The 19126-nt window shown below is 39.1% G+C and overlaps 1 protein-coding gene across 1 annotated transcript in view; it reads left to right on the top strand.

Moving 5' to 3' along the window:
* The window catches only part of SOS1 (SOS Ras/Rac guanine nucleotide exchange factor 1), a 90267-nt gene that overhangs the window by 27979 nt on the left and 43162 nt on the right, over window positions 1-19126 (top strand). Inside the window, exons 6-8 of the mRNA XM_074989287.1 lie at window positions 2282-2425; window positions 4182-4292; window positions 4386-4484. Of these exons, the coding sequence (XP_074845388.1) occupies window positions 2282-2425; window positions 4182-4292; window positions 4386-4484 (354 nt within the window). The remainder of the gene's footprint in view (window positions 1-2281; window positions 2426-4181; window positions 4293-4385; window positions 4485-19126) is intronic.

Below are 19126 nucleotides of genomic sequence, written 5' to 3'. Positions count from 1 at the left end.
GTGGGTGGAGTGTCCTCTTCTGTGCAGCCTTATATTTCCCTTGCAGTTCTCTGGCATCCTAGAAAGCCAACTTAGTGCATTTGGAATTATAGTACTGGTGTTGGGGAAATTGAAGAAAATTTCTCTTGTAACATTTTTCTATCCAACTGTACGTGTAAAAAACAAAACTAACAAAACTGAAAAGCATGTTAAGACCCACATTTTTGGAATACCTCTCCCGTCTGTGACTCTGTTGTGCCTGCTGTCTGTTTGCAAAGCATCCATTGCTATGTAGGTGCTGATGTCCCTTGACAATATAAACAGAGGACGTGTTGTGTAGACATTCCAGGATAGAAATTTGGAAAGATGTTTCACTTACTCTTCTAATGCTTTATGTGATGTTCTGCAAATAACTTCAGAGTAAAAATATTTTGTTGATCTTTGTAAATAGAAGGAAAAACTGCTTATTTGTAAGTTCTTCAAGAGCCAGTTATGAAAGATGCTATATAAATGCAAAGATTGAAGACTGCCAAGGGTGATCAAATTTATACTTGAGGTCATAAACTGGTCATGATTGAGGAACCAGAAGGATTTTCTTCCTCTTTGTTTGGCATTGCATAAATGGCCTAGTACGTTACTGGGTAAAAGTTCAGAAGGTGTTGCAGAGTTTCCTGTTTGTGTTGTGTGTTTGTTTTTTAGGAGTCTGTCACAGTATTGGAAATAGAATTTCTGTTTTTTCTCATCGGTGCCATGCACTTTCTTAGTTGCATGAGATCTCTGTCTGAGTGCTAGAGCTTTGTTGTTGAATTGTCTTTCTGAGTCTGCCATATCTTTTCTCCCCCCATCCTTTATTGGAACTAAGCTGTAAGGTGGAATTCTGGCTCCTCTGAAGTCAGTGGTATTTCAGCCATTGACTTCATTCACTAGGGATTTTACTCATTGGGCTTGTCTACACTAGCTCCCTACTTCGAAGGTAGGATGGTAAGCAGGGTGTTGGGAGTTTATTAATGCAGTGCTGCAGTGCATATGCAGCACTTTATTAAGCCAATTGCCCCCCACGGCAACTTCGAAATGCTGAACTTCCAAGTGCTGGCTTGCATCTAGCCGCAGCAAACCCAGTGGTAGTTCAAAGTGCTTGACCAACTTCGAAGTCCTTGAGGAGTAAAGGGACTTCGAAGTTGGTCAGGCACTTTGAAGTACCACTGGGTTTGCTGCGGCTAGACGCAAGCCAGCACTTGGAAGTTCAGCATTTCGAAGTTGCCGTGGGGGGCAATTGGCTTAATAAAGTGCTGCATATGCACCGCAGCACTGCATTAATAAACTCCCAACACCCTGCTTACCATCCTACCTTCGAAGTAGGGAGCTAGTGTAGACACAGCCATCGTGTGTAATATTAGGTGCGTGCAGTAAATCCTGAGGTGAAGAGAACTGAATTATTTAAAAGTAACAAAGCCAAAAAGTTTGGGTCACCTCTTCTATAAGTTCATCTTTATTTTCTGCTAGACTTTGGGTATCACCAGAGCGTTCAGAACACAAACTGGAAAATTGCATAGTACAATAAATTCTTTCTTATCTGGCAGATCCAAGGCTGCGAGGTTGCCACATATTCAAATAATCTGGATAATAGAGAAGTATACCTAGCAATACATAACACTAAAGAAAAACAAGTTTAGATATTAAGAAACTAACAAAACTGTATGCAGAGTACTTTATTTACCAACAACAGTAGTATTGCACACTGTAAACTTATATTTGCTGTATTTATTTGTATTTACTCTCACTACACTGTACTTAAGGAAAACATATTTAAAATGTACTTATAGTTAAAATGCCAGTTATTTGAGAGTTCAGGATAATAGAATACCGGATGTGAATGAGTTCACTGTATTATGGTACACAAATCATAAAGTTTATACTGTTTTGGACAGGCTAACATTTGAGTCATTATTATTCTTAACTAAAATTTGAAATGGAAATCAAAAGGCAACACTTGTAGGAAACTCTAAAGAGTTTGATTCAGTGAAGGAATAACCCTATTCCTAAATTCAGTTGAATATAACTAACGGTCTGTTTCTTATCCCGTTATTTTCCTACCATATCAGAGTCACAGTAATTAATCACTTTTCTGTAATCGCCAATGTTGTAACTTTGCTTTAGCTGAGAAATTAATCAGTGTTTATTCAATAATGTAAGATGGTTTAATTAGCTTGCTTTCTGTGGTGTATATTTTGTCTTATGGATTTCATTTCTTTCTTACCCACCATTTATATTTATTGTCCCAATATTCCATTTCTTTGTTCAGGATGTGGAAAACATATTTAGTCGTATATCAGATATTCATGAACTTAGTGTGAAACTATTGGGCCACATTGAAGACACCGTAGAAATGACAGATGAGGGTAGTCCCCATCCCTTAGTAGGCAGTTGCTTTGAAGACCTAGCAGAGGTAAGTAATTCCATTTGTTTGTTTTTGTTATATAGTGTGCCTTGTATGTCATAGATAATTGGAATAATTTTTTAAAAAGAATAAATGTTTTTGTCAGTTCAGTACATCTTTGTTTCATCTGTCCTGTCTGTCTGCATTGGCATCTACCTTCTTCAAAGAAACAGTTATCACAGGATGGATTTTCCCAGGTTCTCAAGTTTTATCCTGGACTCCAGTGAAATTCTTTTTCAGCCTTAACATTTTTAGCTCCATTGAGTAGTTTCTGCACATTCCCACTCATAGGATGTACTGATGATGCAGTTTGGTTCCTGGGATGTGTTGTGAGTGCATCCTGACTGTATTATGTAAATCCATAAGTAGGGAATGAGAAGCATTCATCTTGAAGAATGTAGGCTATAGGTGAGTGTTTTCCATTTAATCCAAGTCCACCCTGGATTCAGGGGCTGCAGACTAGTTTGTGTCATATAGGCTACATCTACACTAGCACACTACGTCGAAGTAGCCTATTTCAACGTAAGAACATTGAAATAGGCTACTTCGACACGTATCATCTACACTTCCTCCAGGGCTGGTGCCATCGACGTTCAACGTTGAAGTAGTGACGGAGAACGTCGAAAGGAGCTGCCCCGGAAGGAAATGCGGAGCGTCCACACACACAAGCACTCCCCGTCGAAATAAGGGGCCAGCAGAGCCCCAGGCCACTCCCTTAAAGGGCCCCTCCTAGACACACTTGGCCTGCAAAGCACAAGATCCACAGAGCGGACAACCGGTTGCAGGCTCTGTGCACACAGCATGGACCCCCAGCTGCAGCAGCAGCAGCAACAGCCGCCAGAAGCCCCGGGCTAAGTGCTGCTGCACGTGGCAACCATAGAGCCCCACAGGGGCTGGACAGAGCGTCTCTCAACCCCTCAGCTGATGACCGCCATGGAGGACCCCTCTATTTCACAGTAGTGTGATGCGGATCATCTACACATGCCCTACTTCGACGTTGAATGTCGAAGTAGGGCGCTATTCCCATCTTCAGATGGGAATAGTGACTTCAACGTCTCGCTGCCTAACGTCGATTTCAACATCAAAATAGCACACAGCACATGTAGATGCGACACATGCTATTTCGACATTGTGCCAGCTACTTCGAAGTAGCCGGCTAGTGTAGACGCACCCATAAAGACCATGGGACCAATTTCACTATGGGTATCCTCCACTCATCATTCCAATGTGTGTTTTGAGGGTTTTTTTGGGAGGGGGATTCCCCATTAAAAGATTGTGCCCTGGCTGTGCAGGTTTTGTGACATTTTTGAAGGGCTTTGACCATTACAGGCTGCCTGAGCGTCCCCTCTTGCCACCAGATTTTCAGGGCCTAAGACTATATAACTGAAGTGTGACCCCCCCCCAAATATCAGAATTCCTCCTTACAGCCATTGCATGCAAGTGATGGAACGAGATGTTAGCAGAAATGAAATGAACAAGAGCTTTCAGCTTTAGAAGTGTCAAACTTGGCCTTTAGACACTGAAATCAAATAGGCCCTACTTCTGCAGAGACTTGGTCATGAGTTTAACGTTACACTATGCCAGCTAGCAATGTATGAAGTTAAGCTTGTGCCTTAATCTTCTCAGGCTTGGGGCCTGATCCATATAAATGTATTTACTAATACAATTATATAGAACACTTTCTCTTATATAATATATTTAATATTTTATCAAACACAAGTCTTGGATATTAAAACATTTTAAATTTATTTTATATTCCTTTTAGGAACTGGCATTTGATCCGTATGAATCTTATGCTCAAGATATTTTGCGAACTGGTTTTCACGATCACTTTCTTGGTCAGTTATCAAAGCCTGGAGCAGCATTCTATTTACAGGTACGATATATTTTTAAAATGTGTTTAAGAGAGTAACATTGTGTTACAACAACACATCTAGTGTTTTGAGATTAAAATCATATTTCCTTCTAGTCAATAGGAGAAGGTTTTAAAGAAGCTGTTCAGTATGTTCTACCGAGGCTGCTTCTTGCCCCTGTTTATCACTGTCTTCACTACTTTGAACTTTTAAAGGTATGAAAAAAATTACATTGCTTGTCTAAAATGTTTTGTTTCCTACTGGCACTTCTCAATTTTAGTCACATCAGAGCTACGTATATTCTCAATGAGGCATGTAAGTAGATTCACAGAATTTTTAATAGAAGTGGAATGATCAATCTGGTATAATGAAATGTAGATTCTATGACACTGTAGATTGTGTAGAGAATGTTAGCCCATTTTTTTAATCTATATTGTGTAGCAACTAACATTTCAGGTTTTGTTTTGAGGAATATTATAATTATATTGTTTTGGCGTATTGAAAATGGATCCCTTAAATAGAAAAAGGAATTTTATTTTCTTGGAACTCGTTATTTTGCTTGTATTTTATGAATAAAGATAAGCCTGGGTGAACGTGTAAGACAGGGAGTAAGATCAGTGAACATGTGGCGGCATCTCTTAATTGGGAAACGTGAAAAAAATACATATAACCTGGAGTTTTCTAAAGTTGATGAGATTTTGTAAAGTAATTGTAACTGGTTTCTGGGTGAAAACTGGATTGCAGTGAAATTCTTTTTCAGCCTTAACTTTTTTGGCTCCATTGAGTAGTTTCTGCATATTCCACTCATGGGATGTACTGATAACGCAGCTTGGCTCATGGGATGTATAGTGAGTGCATCCTGACAGTACTGTGTACATCCATGAGCAGGGAATGTGAGAGGTTCATCTTGAAGAATTTAGGCTATAGGTGAGTAATTTCCATTAATTGTTTTTTTTCTGGGTTTTTTGTGTGGTGTGATGGACTATCAGAGGCTTAACTGTAAAGATCGTATAATCTAAAGTACTCTAACTGTTGGCAACTGTAACTGAACGGTACAAAATAAATGGGCAAAATCTTTTTATTTAACATATTTAACATCTTTATTAAGCGATAGTCTTTAAAGTATTAAATATTCTGTTCTAAGTTCTCTCAAAATTAAACTTTATTTTAGAGGTAAATTTTAAGAAGAAAGAAAAAGTCTTTCACAGGAAAAAAGCTCAGACATGGAGAAATTTAAATGAGAATGGGGAAAAAATTGTTCCTTTCTTCTGGCTGGCAACAGCATTTTAATTACATCTACATGGGCAGCCTCTGTCGCCAGAGGCCTTTGTTGACAGGGAAATCTCAACAACCTCCATCAACAGATTGCTGCTATACACAATTTGCTCTGTTGATAGAAAACTGCCATCCTGCGCTGCCCTCTGGTGACAGAAGAGCAGAATGGCAGCACTTCAAACAGGGCTGCCAGGCAACCAGAAGCCCTCTATGTTGACAAAACTGCCTACACAGGCAAACTATCGACAGAGGCCGTGTCCCTGTTCGGGAACAGCTGACCTCTGTCAACAAACTCTCGACAGAGCAATTTAGTCATGTAGATGTTCTCGAGTTTTGTCGACAGAAGCTCTGTTCTGTCGACAGAACTTGCCCGTTTAGATGCAGCCTTTGTGTTCTGGAAGCTCAATGTAAAACAAAACAAAACAACAAAATTCAGTTGCTTAAAATTTTTCGTTATACTTGAAATTATTCTAATTCAAATTTTTATGGGGGGAAAAGTCACATCAACCAATTTCTTTAGTACATGAAATTGAATGAAGACATAGCATTTTTATAAACACTTAACTGTAAAGAACACAGAATTATCTGAAATAAAAAGAATTATATTGCTCAATTTACAGTCTAGGATTACAATGATTGCAGACAAATTATTCTCAGTAGTAAAAAGTCAGAATGGCACAAATAAGGTCATATGTTCATGTCTTCTTTTAGCCACCAATGTCAACTAGTTCATGAGATGCTTTACATCAGTGTTTCCCAAACTTAAAACATTTGTGTACCCCCTTTGGGACTTACACCTTATTGGTGGACCCCCTCTCCCCAGGTGTGTCTACACTAGAAACTAACTTTGAGGTTATATGCTACTTTGAAGTAGCGTGCAGAGAGTCTACACACGTTTTCCCTTACTTCCAAGTAGGGTGCCCAACTTCGAAGTCCTTACTCCATTCCCGGGAATGGAGTAAGGGCTTCGAAGTTGGGCACCCTACTTGGAAGTAAGGGAAAACGTGTGTAGACTCTCTGCACGCTACTTCAAAGTAGCATATAACCTCAAAGTTAGTTTCTAGTGTAGACACACCAGGGGAGAGGGGGTCCACCGATAAGGTTAAACTTCGAAGTTGGGGGTATGTGGACACTCAGCTTCGAAGTCTGCTATGTAAAAGTTGTACTTTGAAGTAAGCAACTTCAAAGTTATTTTGCAGTGTAGACATGGTCCCTGTATTTATCTCCTGATTTTTAGTAATTTATTTTCTGCTGCTTACCCCTTGAAATCCTTTTGCGTACCACCAGTGGTATGCGTACCACACTTTGGGAGACATTGCTTTACGTAATGAACAAATTTTCTGATTTATTTTCCATAATTCTTGTAGTCAGAGCATTTGAGCAAATTGGTGCTAGCAGTGTCTTGAGGCTAGATTGCTTTGGTTTTAAACCTCTGTCTAGCAGTTGGACTTCTGTGGTGCACTACAATTATCACATTGTTTTAAAAAGAAAGGGAAACGAAATCAGATAGCCAGTGCCTCAGGAATAGACAAATATCCATTATTTTGAGATACAGATTTCTGCTGAAGTATTGGCACAAGAGTGGCATATACTTGACTGATATTTATGGAGAATGTGGATAGTTTATATATTTTTCTTCAATTTTTTATTTTGACAGCATAATAGTTTCATAAGAAATTAAATCGGCTATATAGTTCTACTGTTTCCCTTCACAGTATCTGTATCTGTGTCTACATGGGTACATTCATGTGCATGCACACATACATGCATGCACACACTGGAAGGAGTACAAGTACTGTTTGTGGAGAATTCCTGCTTGCTGTAAGTAGTTAATGCAAAATTAAAGGAGACAAAGACGGCTTGTATTTATGTGAGGTGGTGCTGCAAAAAGTGGAGCCGGATAATATCAATTAACAATTTGCTTCTGTTGTGTTGTCAGAGGAAACAAATTCACAAGATTTGTAGATGTAGGTGCCATATCTCTGTCTTGATTGGGGTAGACACATGCTGATTTGGTATTGTTAGGGCTGTTTTTTTATTAGGATAACTTTTAGGAAACCTCACCTGTAAACGTCCTTCTGCTTAGAGAGAAGGTCTTAAGCAATGTGCGAATCTTTCCTTCACAGAAGAATACAACATATGACAGGGTAAGGTGTACGTTCTCTTCGATAACTGTCTACTGTATCATGGCTTCTAAGGCTTCAGTAACTTTAAATGGTTCAAGTTCTAAAGTGTGTATAGTAATGCAAGTATTTTGATACAGGGGGCGCAATATTGTACATTCCTTCCCTAAAAATATTTTGCTAACTCTGTTAATAATGCGTATAAACTTAAGTTTTGTGACTTGATGTGAATTGTGAAAATGAAGCAACTGTCTGTAGTTGTTTGAATTTTACATGTACTTGTGTATTTGGTTGATTGTCCAATATACTCTCATTTCACAGTACCAGGTGAACCTCTCTAGTCCCATACCTTTGGGATCTGACCAGTGCCAAACCATGGGAGGTCAATATTGTCTAGTAACGTTACTATACTTCCACTGCTTATTGGGCTCTTAGAAGACATATGAGATAAATTAGATCAAAATAACAGCACAGAACACTGAAAGACAGAACTAGTGACTGTAAACAGACTTTATGGGACTGCAGGAAATTTGTCCACTCCCATGATAATAGGACATTCAGCTAACTAAAATCATGCCAGACCATGGATGTTGCCGGACCAGAGAGTGCAAGATTAGAGAGATTCAACCTGTAACTTCAACTGATTTCTTCTAGTATCTCTAGTACTCAGACAGATCCTATAGATTCTAAAGTCTTGTTTAATATCTGATTTTCATCTTTAACACAATTCTCCAGGCTTTGCAGAGTTGTAACTTAGTTTCTAGCCCATGTGCACTGAAAACATTTTAATTTCAAATAGTTGCTGAGTCTCTTGCACTGTGTTAAATATTTCTGCTTTTAGTTTTTAAGGGAGTAGAAGCTACAACAGTGTTTGTTAACTCTTTTAAAATATACCTCAAGGCTTCATGATTTAAGTACATGTTTCTTGAAACTGATTGCTGAGGTTTTCCTTGTGTCTGGTAATTTAGTCTTGCTGCTTTCTGTACATTAGTAGGCTTTTTTCTGCATATACTACTTCAAAATAAAAATAATTATTTTACATTTGTATATACAAACACATAATATAAAAACAATTTCGTATTACTTGGTGGACAGAAAGAGGTTTCCATTTACAGTAGACCACCAAGTTATGCTAGGGTTATGTTCCACGCACCCTCGCATAACACAGATTTCATGTAAGTTGGGGTCTGGCTTTTTCCCCTGCGGAATGTACGTTCTGCAGCCAAGGAAGCAGCAGAAAGGGGCGATGAGGCAAATGGGGAGGATTAAGCCTGGTGGTGGGTTGGAGCCATGGGAGGCGGGGGGGGGGGGCGCGCATCTAAGCCTTGGGTGGGTTAGGGCTGCAGGGGGGTGAGGGGTAGAGTTGAGCCAGAGCCCTGCTTGGGTGTTGGGGGGAGGTGTTTGAACTGGGGTGGGTGTTGAGCTAGAGCTGGGCACGAGGATGGGGGGGTGAGCAGGAGCTGTACGCAGGTGGTGAGGTGGCAGGGGGGGATTGAACCGGGGCTGGGGAGCTAGAGCCACAGTGGCACGTGAGGGGTGGTGAGCTAGAGCCAGAGACAGGGGTGGTGAGCGGAGCTGGGGCTGTGCAGAGCTGGGCTGGGAGGGTTCACCCAGGGCTGGAGGGGGGAGGGGGGGAGCGAGTTAAGCACAACTGGAAATTGCACATTTCCAGGGTTTACTGTAGAAATTGGGGTCAGCCGCATAAGAGCGGGTTTGCATACTCTGAGACCTTACTGTACTATCCATTAATGACAGAACAGATTTAAAGAAGTAGAATAACTTTACAACAGACACAGGATAATCTGTTAGGAAATAGAATATATGCAGTGAATATACTTCTGCATATGTACTGAATTTTATTAGATCAGCATAAATTGTTCGTGGGAACTGAAGTAATATACCTTCCATGATTATTGCAATAATATCTTGATTAAAATATAATTATGTATCCTATTAAATGTTAAGCTTAAAAGAAGCACATGGGATCTTTTTCAGGGGGATAAGGCCCCATGCCCCCTTCTCCCCCCACACATCCATCCATCCAGCTGCTGTTATAGTTGCTAGTCTGTTGCCCACCCCCACCTACTGGCCAGATAGTTCAAAAATGGGGGCTTGAGCCAAGTTCTTTCTTTCTGTCAGGACTAGCGCTCCACATTATATCAGGTTGGAACCCAAAGACTAAGACAAGACACGCAATTCTTTATGGGGTTTTTCCCTCTTACAAGTCCGTGTGTTTCACTTTATCAGGCCTTACTCAATCACTCAGCATTTCAAACAGTCCTTCTAGGTGGTGCGTTACGTTCTGATGGCCTGAAGGTGTTGCTGTCTCGGGAAAGTCCTTATCCATTCTTCATCAAAAGGGTTGCCTGCCTCCAGCTTTGAGGTAGTCAGTCTGCCTTGTTTTGGTTTAGCCCAAATCCTGGTCTCCACCTCTGATGCTCTAGGTATTGAAGGTCCTTTTATTTCCATTCTTTCTCTCATTCACACACACACACAGGCACACATTTGCATAACTGCATCATGGCAAGAACAAAGAATGTGTATTGTAACAGAGAACGTATATCAAAGCTTGTTACAATTTAGCGTATTACAGAGTGAACAGAGTAGTAAAGAATGTGTATGTTACCTAGCAGAAAGTCTTAACAGAGTCTATAATCACAAAAATCTACAAAACCATAAGTCAACATGATCTATTATAAGTCTACATAAAATTTAGTCTAAAACTGTGACTTTATTATAATTTTAGGAAATTCAGCTTTCTATCTCTGTATTATACTCAGTCAATGGTAAAAGTATACAGGGCAATGTTTTAGGGAGCATATGAAACAGGGTATCGCCATGTCCTTTTGTCTAGTCCAGCATTTCCCAAATTAATTTGGCCATGGAATGCTTTTGGCCTTGAAATACATTGACAGAACACATACCTGCTGGTTGGGGTGCGGTGGAGGGTGTGATACCAAAATATTGCCACATGTAATGCTCAAAAGTTGATTTAAAAGAGTCATTTTAGATGTCTTATTTTATAGAGAATAAAAAACAACAAGAGAAGATCATCTGAATGAACAATAGATGTCCTTCTGACAGGAGGACGGTTAGCAACCCTATAATTAAGTATAAAAATTAAAAATTAAGTATAAACCTAAATAAGTACAAACCCGAAACAAAATGTCAATATGACTGCTAAAAGAAGGATGGTTAGTGTCACTTTTGTTCAAAAATAGAAAGAATATTGTTAAAAAAAGGACTCTCCTTCCTTAAAACTTAAAAACATTTTTATGAAAAAGAAATGCAAAACAAATTAGATATGGAAAAATATTTTTAAATTTTGTGGTTTTATAGATTTGTTTGCTTTTTACAGAAAACTATAGGAAAAGAAAAAGTAACATTTGACAGCTTTTTTTAACGGGAAGAGTGTTTTTGTATCTTATCACAAATCTGCTTCATATTAGGAATGATGCTGGCGAGATGGATCCTCATATCAGATGCTGCATCATGTGCTTTCTCTGAATACAACTCATGCTAAAATGATTCAAATTGACTGATTTTTTTTTCAGCATGATTCGCATAACTATACTGTTATGAATGTATTATAAATATTAATATGCCTACAATCCAAGTACTATTTAAATACCTTAGTATTTTTGATACAAACATAATTTCATAGTTAATATTTTAGAAGGAAAAAATATCACTAGCATCAAAATTTTTTCACAGAACACCACTTCTCATTGCGCAGAGCACCAGTGTTCCACGGAACACAGTTTGGGAAATGCTGGTCTAGTCACAATGTAGGTATGTAAAATGTTGGCAGTGAAAAGATGATCTGATAATGTTGCAATTCTCTTTATAAAGTGAGAAATAGAATGTTATATTTCTGATGTGTGGAGACAGTGGGAGTTGCTTAGGTTTTTCTTTTTCAGTTTTTTAGCCAACTGAAATGGACCAGAAATGGCAGCTACTTAGAATTTGAATTTTTGTACCTTGCTGTCTTAGTCTGGAAGACCACTTCAATTTTTGTATATTGTAGTAAGATTTCTTAATTTGTTTAAATAAAAAAAATTGAGTGAATTATGCCTTCAGTATTGTGAAGAATATAAAATTTTGTACTGTGGTAGGCTTGTGGCACAGCTGCAGTACAGACACTACATTGACAGAAGGGCTTTAAGTTTTTTGTTATAGTAGCTATATTAAATCTTCCCTTTGAGTGGTGGTGCCTAAGTCAATAGAAGACTTCTTCTGTCAGGTTAGGTGCATCTTCATTGGGGATTAGCTTGACATAACAAAATTACCCAGGGCATAAAATATTTCACAGTCCTGTGCAATATCAGTCTAGGTTGATCTGATTTTTAGTGGTAGACCAGACTTATATTATTATGGGGGGTTGGTAATGACTCTTATACTTCCATTGCTTAACACTTTTCTCTGTAAAGAACTCCCAAGGCCCTCTGCATTGTTTGCAGTGAACTTTTGATGTTTGACATGAAGGCATGCCATTAGGGTAGGGAAGTTCCTCTTCTTTGTCCCATGAAATTGTGTTTAGCTTTTGCTGGGTTACAAGCTGTTAGCAAATGCCTTCATCTACTTGCATTTTTCCCCCATTCCTCTTTGCTTGCCACTGCGGTTCTCCTCCATATGGCTCTGAAGGCTGGAAGTGCCCAGTACCATAATCCAGCAATGCTGAGGGCTGACTACCTGAGGCCCAACCCCTTCCTTGCCCCAGGGTTGCAGTGGCTGTTGGCTCCACTGTTCCAAGGGGTTAGGAAAGCCATGCCAGTAGGTCTTACCTATTCAACCTCTCCCCAAACCAGGCTTTTGCTGTGGCATGCTCATAAAGTTAATTCTGTGGCTCAAGGGCTTTCAGTCTGTACTCCAGCACTAAAAGTTTCACAAACACTGCATGATAGGGAATTGTAACAGTTATACTTAAAATCAGATTATATTACCTTTTTGCTTTTTAACTAAAATTTAGGAAGTAACATAAAAATAAATTAAATTAGCATTGTTTAGGTTGGTAAATCAAACGTTTGAAAGTTAAGCAATGTCAGATGTGCTGTCTTTAATTTGACTGCTTGTTGTACATATGCATTATGGTCGTCTTTAACTGCATGATCACATGGTATCTTTTCCACGAACTCTACCTCATTTAGCATACAGGAAAGATGCACAAAGGAGACAGAACAAAGTTTGCCCAGGCACCCCTAAATCTAATATTTCCTACTCTACAAATGTTTGACTGGTAATCTGTGTTCTTTTAACATTAGCACTCTCTCTCTCTCTCTCCATGTGTATGTATACATGGGCATGCAGCATGACAGGGGTATATAGTTCTCTTCTGCATTTACAGAAAGTGCAGCTCTGCTCACATTTTAGATGGTCTCCCAAATGAAGACCTCTTGAAACACATAATCAACTTAGAAATAGGAGCAATCTAGCAGGTTACACACCTTGCTTCTGTTGGCTGAGCTCATTGGTCATCTCAGGGGGTCCTTGAATCCCTGTATATCCCCTATGTCGTCTTCATGCCAGGAGGTCTCTGTGGCCTCCTTTCTCCCATCATTTTTTTTCTCCTTTTTATATATTTATTTTCTTTCTCTTTCAGGGTTGTCAGCATTTTTAAATAGTATAGGAAGGAATGGCAGATCTCAGGAGAGGGTTATTATAAAACAGGAAGATGATAATGGCTGCAGTCAACTGGTTTGTTGGTCTATAAACAGTAATGGAGTTGGCTGAACCTGCTAGCTCTGCAAACCAGATGCCAAGAGGTTCCGTGTGTCTTCCATTTACCCCTTTGGCTTTTCCAGTTGTCATCAGAATGAATAGGGTTCTGCCCATTGATGCTTAGTACACACCCTGAAAAATTTGGAATTGGCTGGATGCAGCATTCAGAGGTTATCATGTTACATATCTAAATGCAGAAATGCCAGGGAGTTGAGTTTAAGGCCTCCCAACATTGCCCAATAATCAGACTCCAGGCTGAATTATGTTGAAGCTGTTAAGGTGAATTTTATTACAAATTGGAATTATATAAGAAAAAGACTGTGTTTTAGATCATCCTTACTTTACTATGATGGAGAAAGAAAACTGATGTCCTCATGCCCAAATGTGGAAGCAAATAGGTAAAATATTTTGTGATATTTCAAACATAGATGTAGTCATGTATGTTACCAGCTTAGTTATTGAAAAAAATGTTCGTCTGTGTTTCGCAGTGCTGCTCCCACTGAAGAGGAAAAAGCAAGATAATTCCAAGGAAGAGGAGAGGAGTCCCAAGAACATGTGGGCCAAGGAGGAAAACTAGACCTTTTTGTTTGCATTTGTATTCCAGAAAAATACAGTAGACCTCCGACTTATATGGAGGTTGCATTCTTGGCAGCCCCATGTAAGCTGAATTTTCCGGTAACTCGGGGAGCCAGATAACTGACCAGTGCAGCAGCACTGTTCAGTTTCCCATCTCTCTTGAGCAGCGGGGAGCTGGGAGCCAGGCTCCAGCTCCCCACTGCTCAGAGTAGACAGTGTCCTGTGTTTTCTGGAAACTGTCTCCTGTGAGCAGCGGAGGGCTTTGAGCCAGGGTCCAGCTCAGGGCTCTCACAGGAGACAGGAAACTGACCAGTGCTGGTGCTGGTGCTGGTCAGTTTCCCAGCTACCACATGTGAAGAGGAGCTGGGAGCCAGGCTGTTCCTGGTTTCCCTGCTCCTGTCATGGGTGGCAGTTGCATTAACCTGAGGTACACGCAACTGGAGTGGGTGTGTCTCGGGGTTTTACTGTAATGCAACTGCTGTGTAAGAGACAAGATAAGTGTGGAAGTACCTGATGAACCTAAAGTATTGGAGGAAGGTGAAACGATGATGGGTTTTGTTAGTTACATCAGTTTCTTCAGTTGTGGAAGCGGCAGTATGCAGCTTCTCAGTGCTGGAGTCTTGAGAATAAAAAATCTGTAGGAAGAATCTGAAAGTAGCCATTTGAGTCCATTGTAGACTTCTAAAATATTTTTTAGGCAGTTGAAGTGTCACTTTTATTGCCAACATTGAGATATTTGATGCTATTTTCATCTCTTGCTTGTAAGGTTAGATTACATTTGTATGTGCTGAAATAGTAGTTTAAGTAACATATTTTGGCACCTGTTTGTGGATATTTAAACAAGAATTTTTGACCATACCTTTTTAGTGTCAGAAATTGTTTAATAAAATTGATTTTGTACATCTAATAATGAGTAAACGTAAGAATTTTTTTCCTTTTCCAATGTGGAAGAAACCCTTACTTCTGCACTAGCAAGTACAAAAGTACAAAATTCCCTAACCTATCTGGAACATGGGTTCCTCCAACAGTGGGGGTCAACTTTTTTTTTTTAAAAAGAGCTATATGAGAGTGGGGTTGATGGAAATTATTTTGGTACATTGGACAGCACTATAGAAAAATTTGAGAATCGATCACCTAGCCAACATCATCCTGAGGTTTTACATGTATTAAATCTGCATGAAAGCTGTGTAATGCTTAGTTTGTCAAGGCAGAAATTGCTTATGAACTGGAGAACCTTACATTAAAACTTGTTGTATGATTCTTTAATTTTTTGTTATATTGACGCTTTAGTTTTATCAAATGTGAATTTTGAAGGACCCCAAAAATCACGTCATATTTGAATTCTAGGTATTAGGGAAAACAAACTTCAGTGGGATCTTTTTCTCCTGATTATATTATTGTATCATATATTATCTTACTTAGGTAATACTAGGCATCGACAGGAGGGGGGTTTCCCTAATTCAGTTAATCATTGATTCTTCCTAGGTTTTGGCGTATAATGGAATGTTCACTTAAGGAAAGACCATGTAGCACCATGAATATAATCTAATTTAAAAGTCTACCATTGAATAAATCAGCATAGCCCATGAAAAATAATCTGTAATAATCTCTTAAAGTGTAGTTCTGTTTGTCTAAGTAGAATAGTAACATATTATGAGAATTGTGCTGTAACATGAAGCTAAATTCACCTGTTAAACTCAAAAGTGTGTTTGTGTTGTCATAAAGTTATAATTAGCTCAGAGGACTGAAAATAGTGGGGGCGGTTTTTTAAACCAAAAGATCTTGCAAAATGTTACAATGTGACATGCCTCCAGATTTGTGCAGTACTTGGCTATCTCAGAAGTTCAACAGAGTTTTCACAGCAGGATGGAACTTTGTCTATTTCCAGATGTTCTACTCCTACATGCTACCTTTTGGCTGCTTGCAACACTTTGTGTTGATGAGGCCCAGGAACCGAAGAGCCTTTTGGGTCTTGGAGACCAGCTTACTCCTAGCCTATCACTTTCTTGGTGCACAGAGAGTCTGTACAAACTGAAGGATCCACAAAAGGGAGAAGGGTAGACTCCATGATACATTGGTCCTTTTTAAGGTGTTCTGTAACATAGATGTCTTCTGTGTGGTCCACTAACGGAGGGGGCTGTCCACTGCCTGTTCTGGTTCCTTATAAATCCCCAAGCCACTGATACTTCTGACTAGTAACCAGTGCACTGGTCCATCAGTGTGTTCCTCCCTGCACAGTGTGTTGTATGTCTCCACCTAGCAGAACCTCCTTTGGATATTGTTTCAAGTGTGGATCAGGTATGTGAAAGCACTTGTCTCTGAGCTGAGTGTTTTGAGAAGTGCTGTGCATAACTGCAATATCTATGGGACCCTTTATGCACAAAATGGCTTTGTTTCTTCTTGCGCCAATCCCTTGACTGGTCCTGAAATCATTGCCTTCTGTCAGGGCTCAAGGCATCAGTGTATTACAGAGAAACGTCAAGTAGCTGATCAAGGAGGCATGAACTCCCACCATCACAGTGGTTAATGGAGAAAGCCTTATGTGGAAGAAAACATTTAAAATATACAAAGAAATACAGGGTGTCGGAGAGGTTTGCTGACACCAGGGGTGGTTGCTCTGACTTATGTATGTGCCAGTGTGGGGCTCAAACCACAGCTCACCTGCCAATTAACTTTGAAGATGATCCTAATTCAAATGGAAAATCAAACCATTATGTTATATCCATTTGGCTGATCTTCCAAAAGCCTTATACTCAACTCCTTGGTGTTTGTATGTAACATAACTATCCCAGGAATTCAGAAATGTTGTTCTTCCCAAATTAGACCCATGGTACATCTAGTCCAGTGTCCTGTCTCCTATGATGACCAGTACTTCATGTTTCAGAGGAAGGTATAAGAAACCCACCAATAGTCATATTTAGAATAATCCATCCCCACAAGAGTCTGATCCTCATCTGTAATAGTTAGTTTGATTTATACTGTGAAAGCATGAGATTTTATATCTTTCACATTAATATTTTTTATCAACTGCTATTATTTTGGATACTGTGAAGATGAATAATCTTATTGCTGCTACACGGAGGCATGATTAATACCCCTAAATAGTGGAGTAGGTCTCATGCTAATATTCAAGAGGATAGTAGATGATGCTATACGCTATTTGCTTTCAAATCTCTTCTGCTTTGCAGTATTTATTTTTGAACTTGGAAAAAATTCTCCAATTGTTAACATTCTCCAACTGCTAGGATGGCTGTATATGTAGTTCTCTTATGCATCATAATTGTTGAGTTTTGCTCAGGCTCTCTGGGCAGTGCACCTGTGAATACTTGTGGGTACGCATTTCTGTGATACATCTTGTGGGTGGGCTGAGCCTTACAGTAACTGAGGATGTTAGTTTTGATTTGTGTGCAACTAAACCTATTGTTGTGTGGAAACTAATTACAGCTTCTGAGTTCTTGCCCACTGGTTATTCTGTTGGGCTTGATCTACAGTAGGGTGGAAAATTGATTTCTGATACAGAGAATCGACATATCAGAATCAGTTTTCTTACCTATTGTAGATTTAGTCTTTTCAGGCTCACTCCCGCACCCTTACTCCATGCAATAGCATGGCGTACCAGGGTTGACAGTTGAGCCCAGAGAGATCAATTTTGCCACATCTTAACACATGCAGCAAAATCAAGCTCTGAAAGATCAATCATCAGGTAAGTGTAGTTTCACCCTCAGATGGTAGCATATTTGTTTGGCAGCTAGAGGTGCTCCATGACTTTAACAGCTTGGAAGAGAGAGTATGACCTGTTATACCTGGTAAGAATACAGACAGTTTACCAAACAGAGTGTGATACCTTTAATATCCCAGTCATGCTTAGCTAGACATGCTCAGCTTTTTTATAAAAGGTGACTTTAAACACCTATGCTTTGCAATTACTGTGCTTATTCATTAGGTGGCACTATAAGTAGATAAGAAATCAGTGGGACTTTTAATGGCAGTTTGAATTTTGTGGTGTATAGCGACTGACATCCTGTTTGTTCCTCAGAAAGTAGGTATTAAATGTGACCCTAGATTACAAAAATCCTATGTTGTTCTTCCTACCATGTTTCCCTGCTAAACCTATATTTTTAAAAAGAAACAGGTGAAGACAAGCCTTTGCTTTAGGGGAACAGGGAGTTTTTGTATGGTTAACATAAAACTCTGCAAATAGTTGTTGTGGTTTTGACTGTAAGAAATAATTCAGCAATAGTAACACTTATATTAAACCATAGTCATGGTGGTCTTGGGTGCCAAATTTTTTAAACGCTACAAAATTTTAAATATATAAATATGAGTTAAGTTTAAAAAACTAACATTTAGAAATTTAATATTTATTTTAATATTTAAAAAAAAACTTGTGGTGTGATTAAATTCATTAGTAGCTTTAAACACATGATTTTTACATGAATATGGAGTTGGAAGTAGAAATTATTTTTTTGAAAATTCAATTTCATTAGTATCCAAGAAAAGTATTTTTTAAGTCATACACTTAGAGCTTATCAGGATTAAATAACCTGCATGCATGTTTTAACTAGTACAGGTTGAATCTCTCTAGTTCAGCACTCTTTCATCGAGCAATATCATTAATCCAGTCTGATTTTTAGCTGGCTGGACAACCACTTATCATGGGTGTGGCCAAATTTCTCCTGGTCTTACAAAGTTTGTTTACAGCAACCAGTCCTGACTCCTGTGTTCTGTGTTGTTGTTTAGCTCTCATTTACCACTAAGTGTTTTCTAAGAGCCCAGTAAGCAGTGGAAGTGCTGGTAATGTGCTAGACAAGATTGACCTCCTGTGGTCCAGCAAATTCTCAGGTTCAGCACCAGTCAGGTCCCAAGAGTGCCTGATTAGAGACGTTCAACCTGTAACATGAACATAAAAACACAATGACTGTGAAGACCAATTTTTAAAAACATTTTAATCTCTTCACTGCTTGCAAGGAAACTGTTCCTCCTGCTGCTGATCCTCTTTCTTGCACAGAATATTTGGAATGAGATTTAAAAAGCATTGTGTATTTGTATGATCAGATTTTTGTGCGAGTGTTTCATTACCAAAATGACTTGAATGACTAAAGGTATGTCTATACTTACTAGGAGATCGACCCAATTAGGGTCAGTCTTCTGGGATTTGATTTTGC

The sequence above is a fragment of the Carettochelys insculpta genome, chromosome 3 (assembly GCF_033958435.1).
Source record: "Carettochelys insculpta isolate YL-2023 chromosome 3, ASM3395843v1, whole genome shotgun sequence".
In the NCBI taxonomy this organism is placed as follows: domain Eukaryota; kingdom Metazoa; phylum Chordata; order Testudines; family Carettochelyidae; genus Carettochelys; species Carettochelys insculpta.
This window is presented reverse-complemented; position numbering and strand designations above follow the sequence as displayed.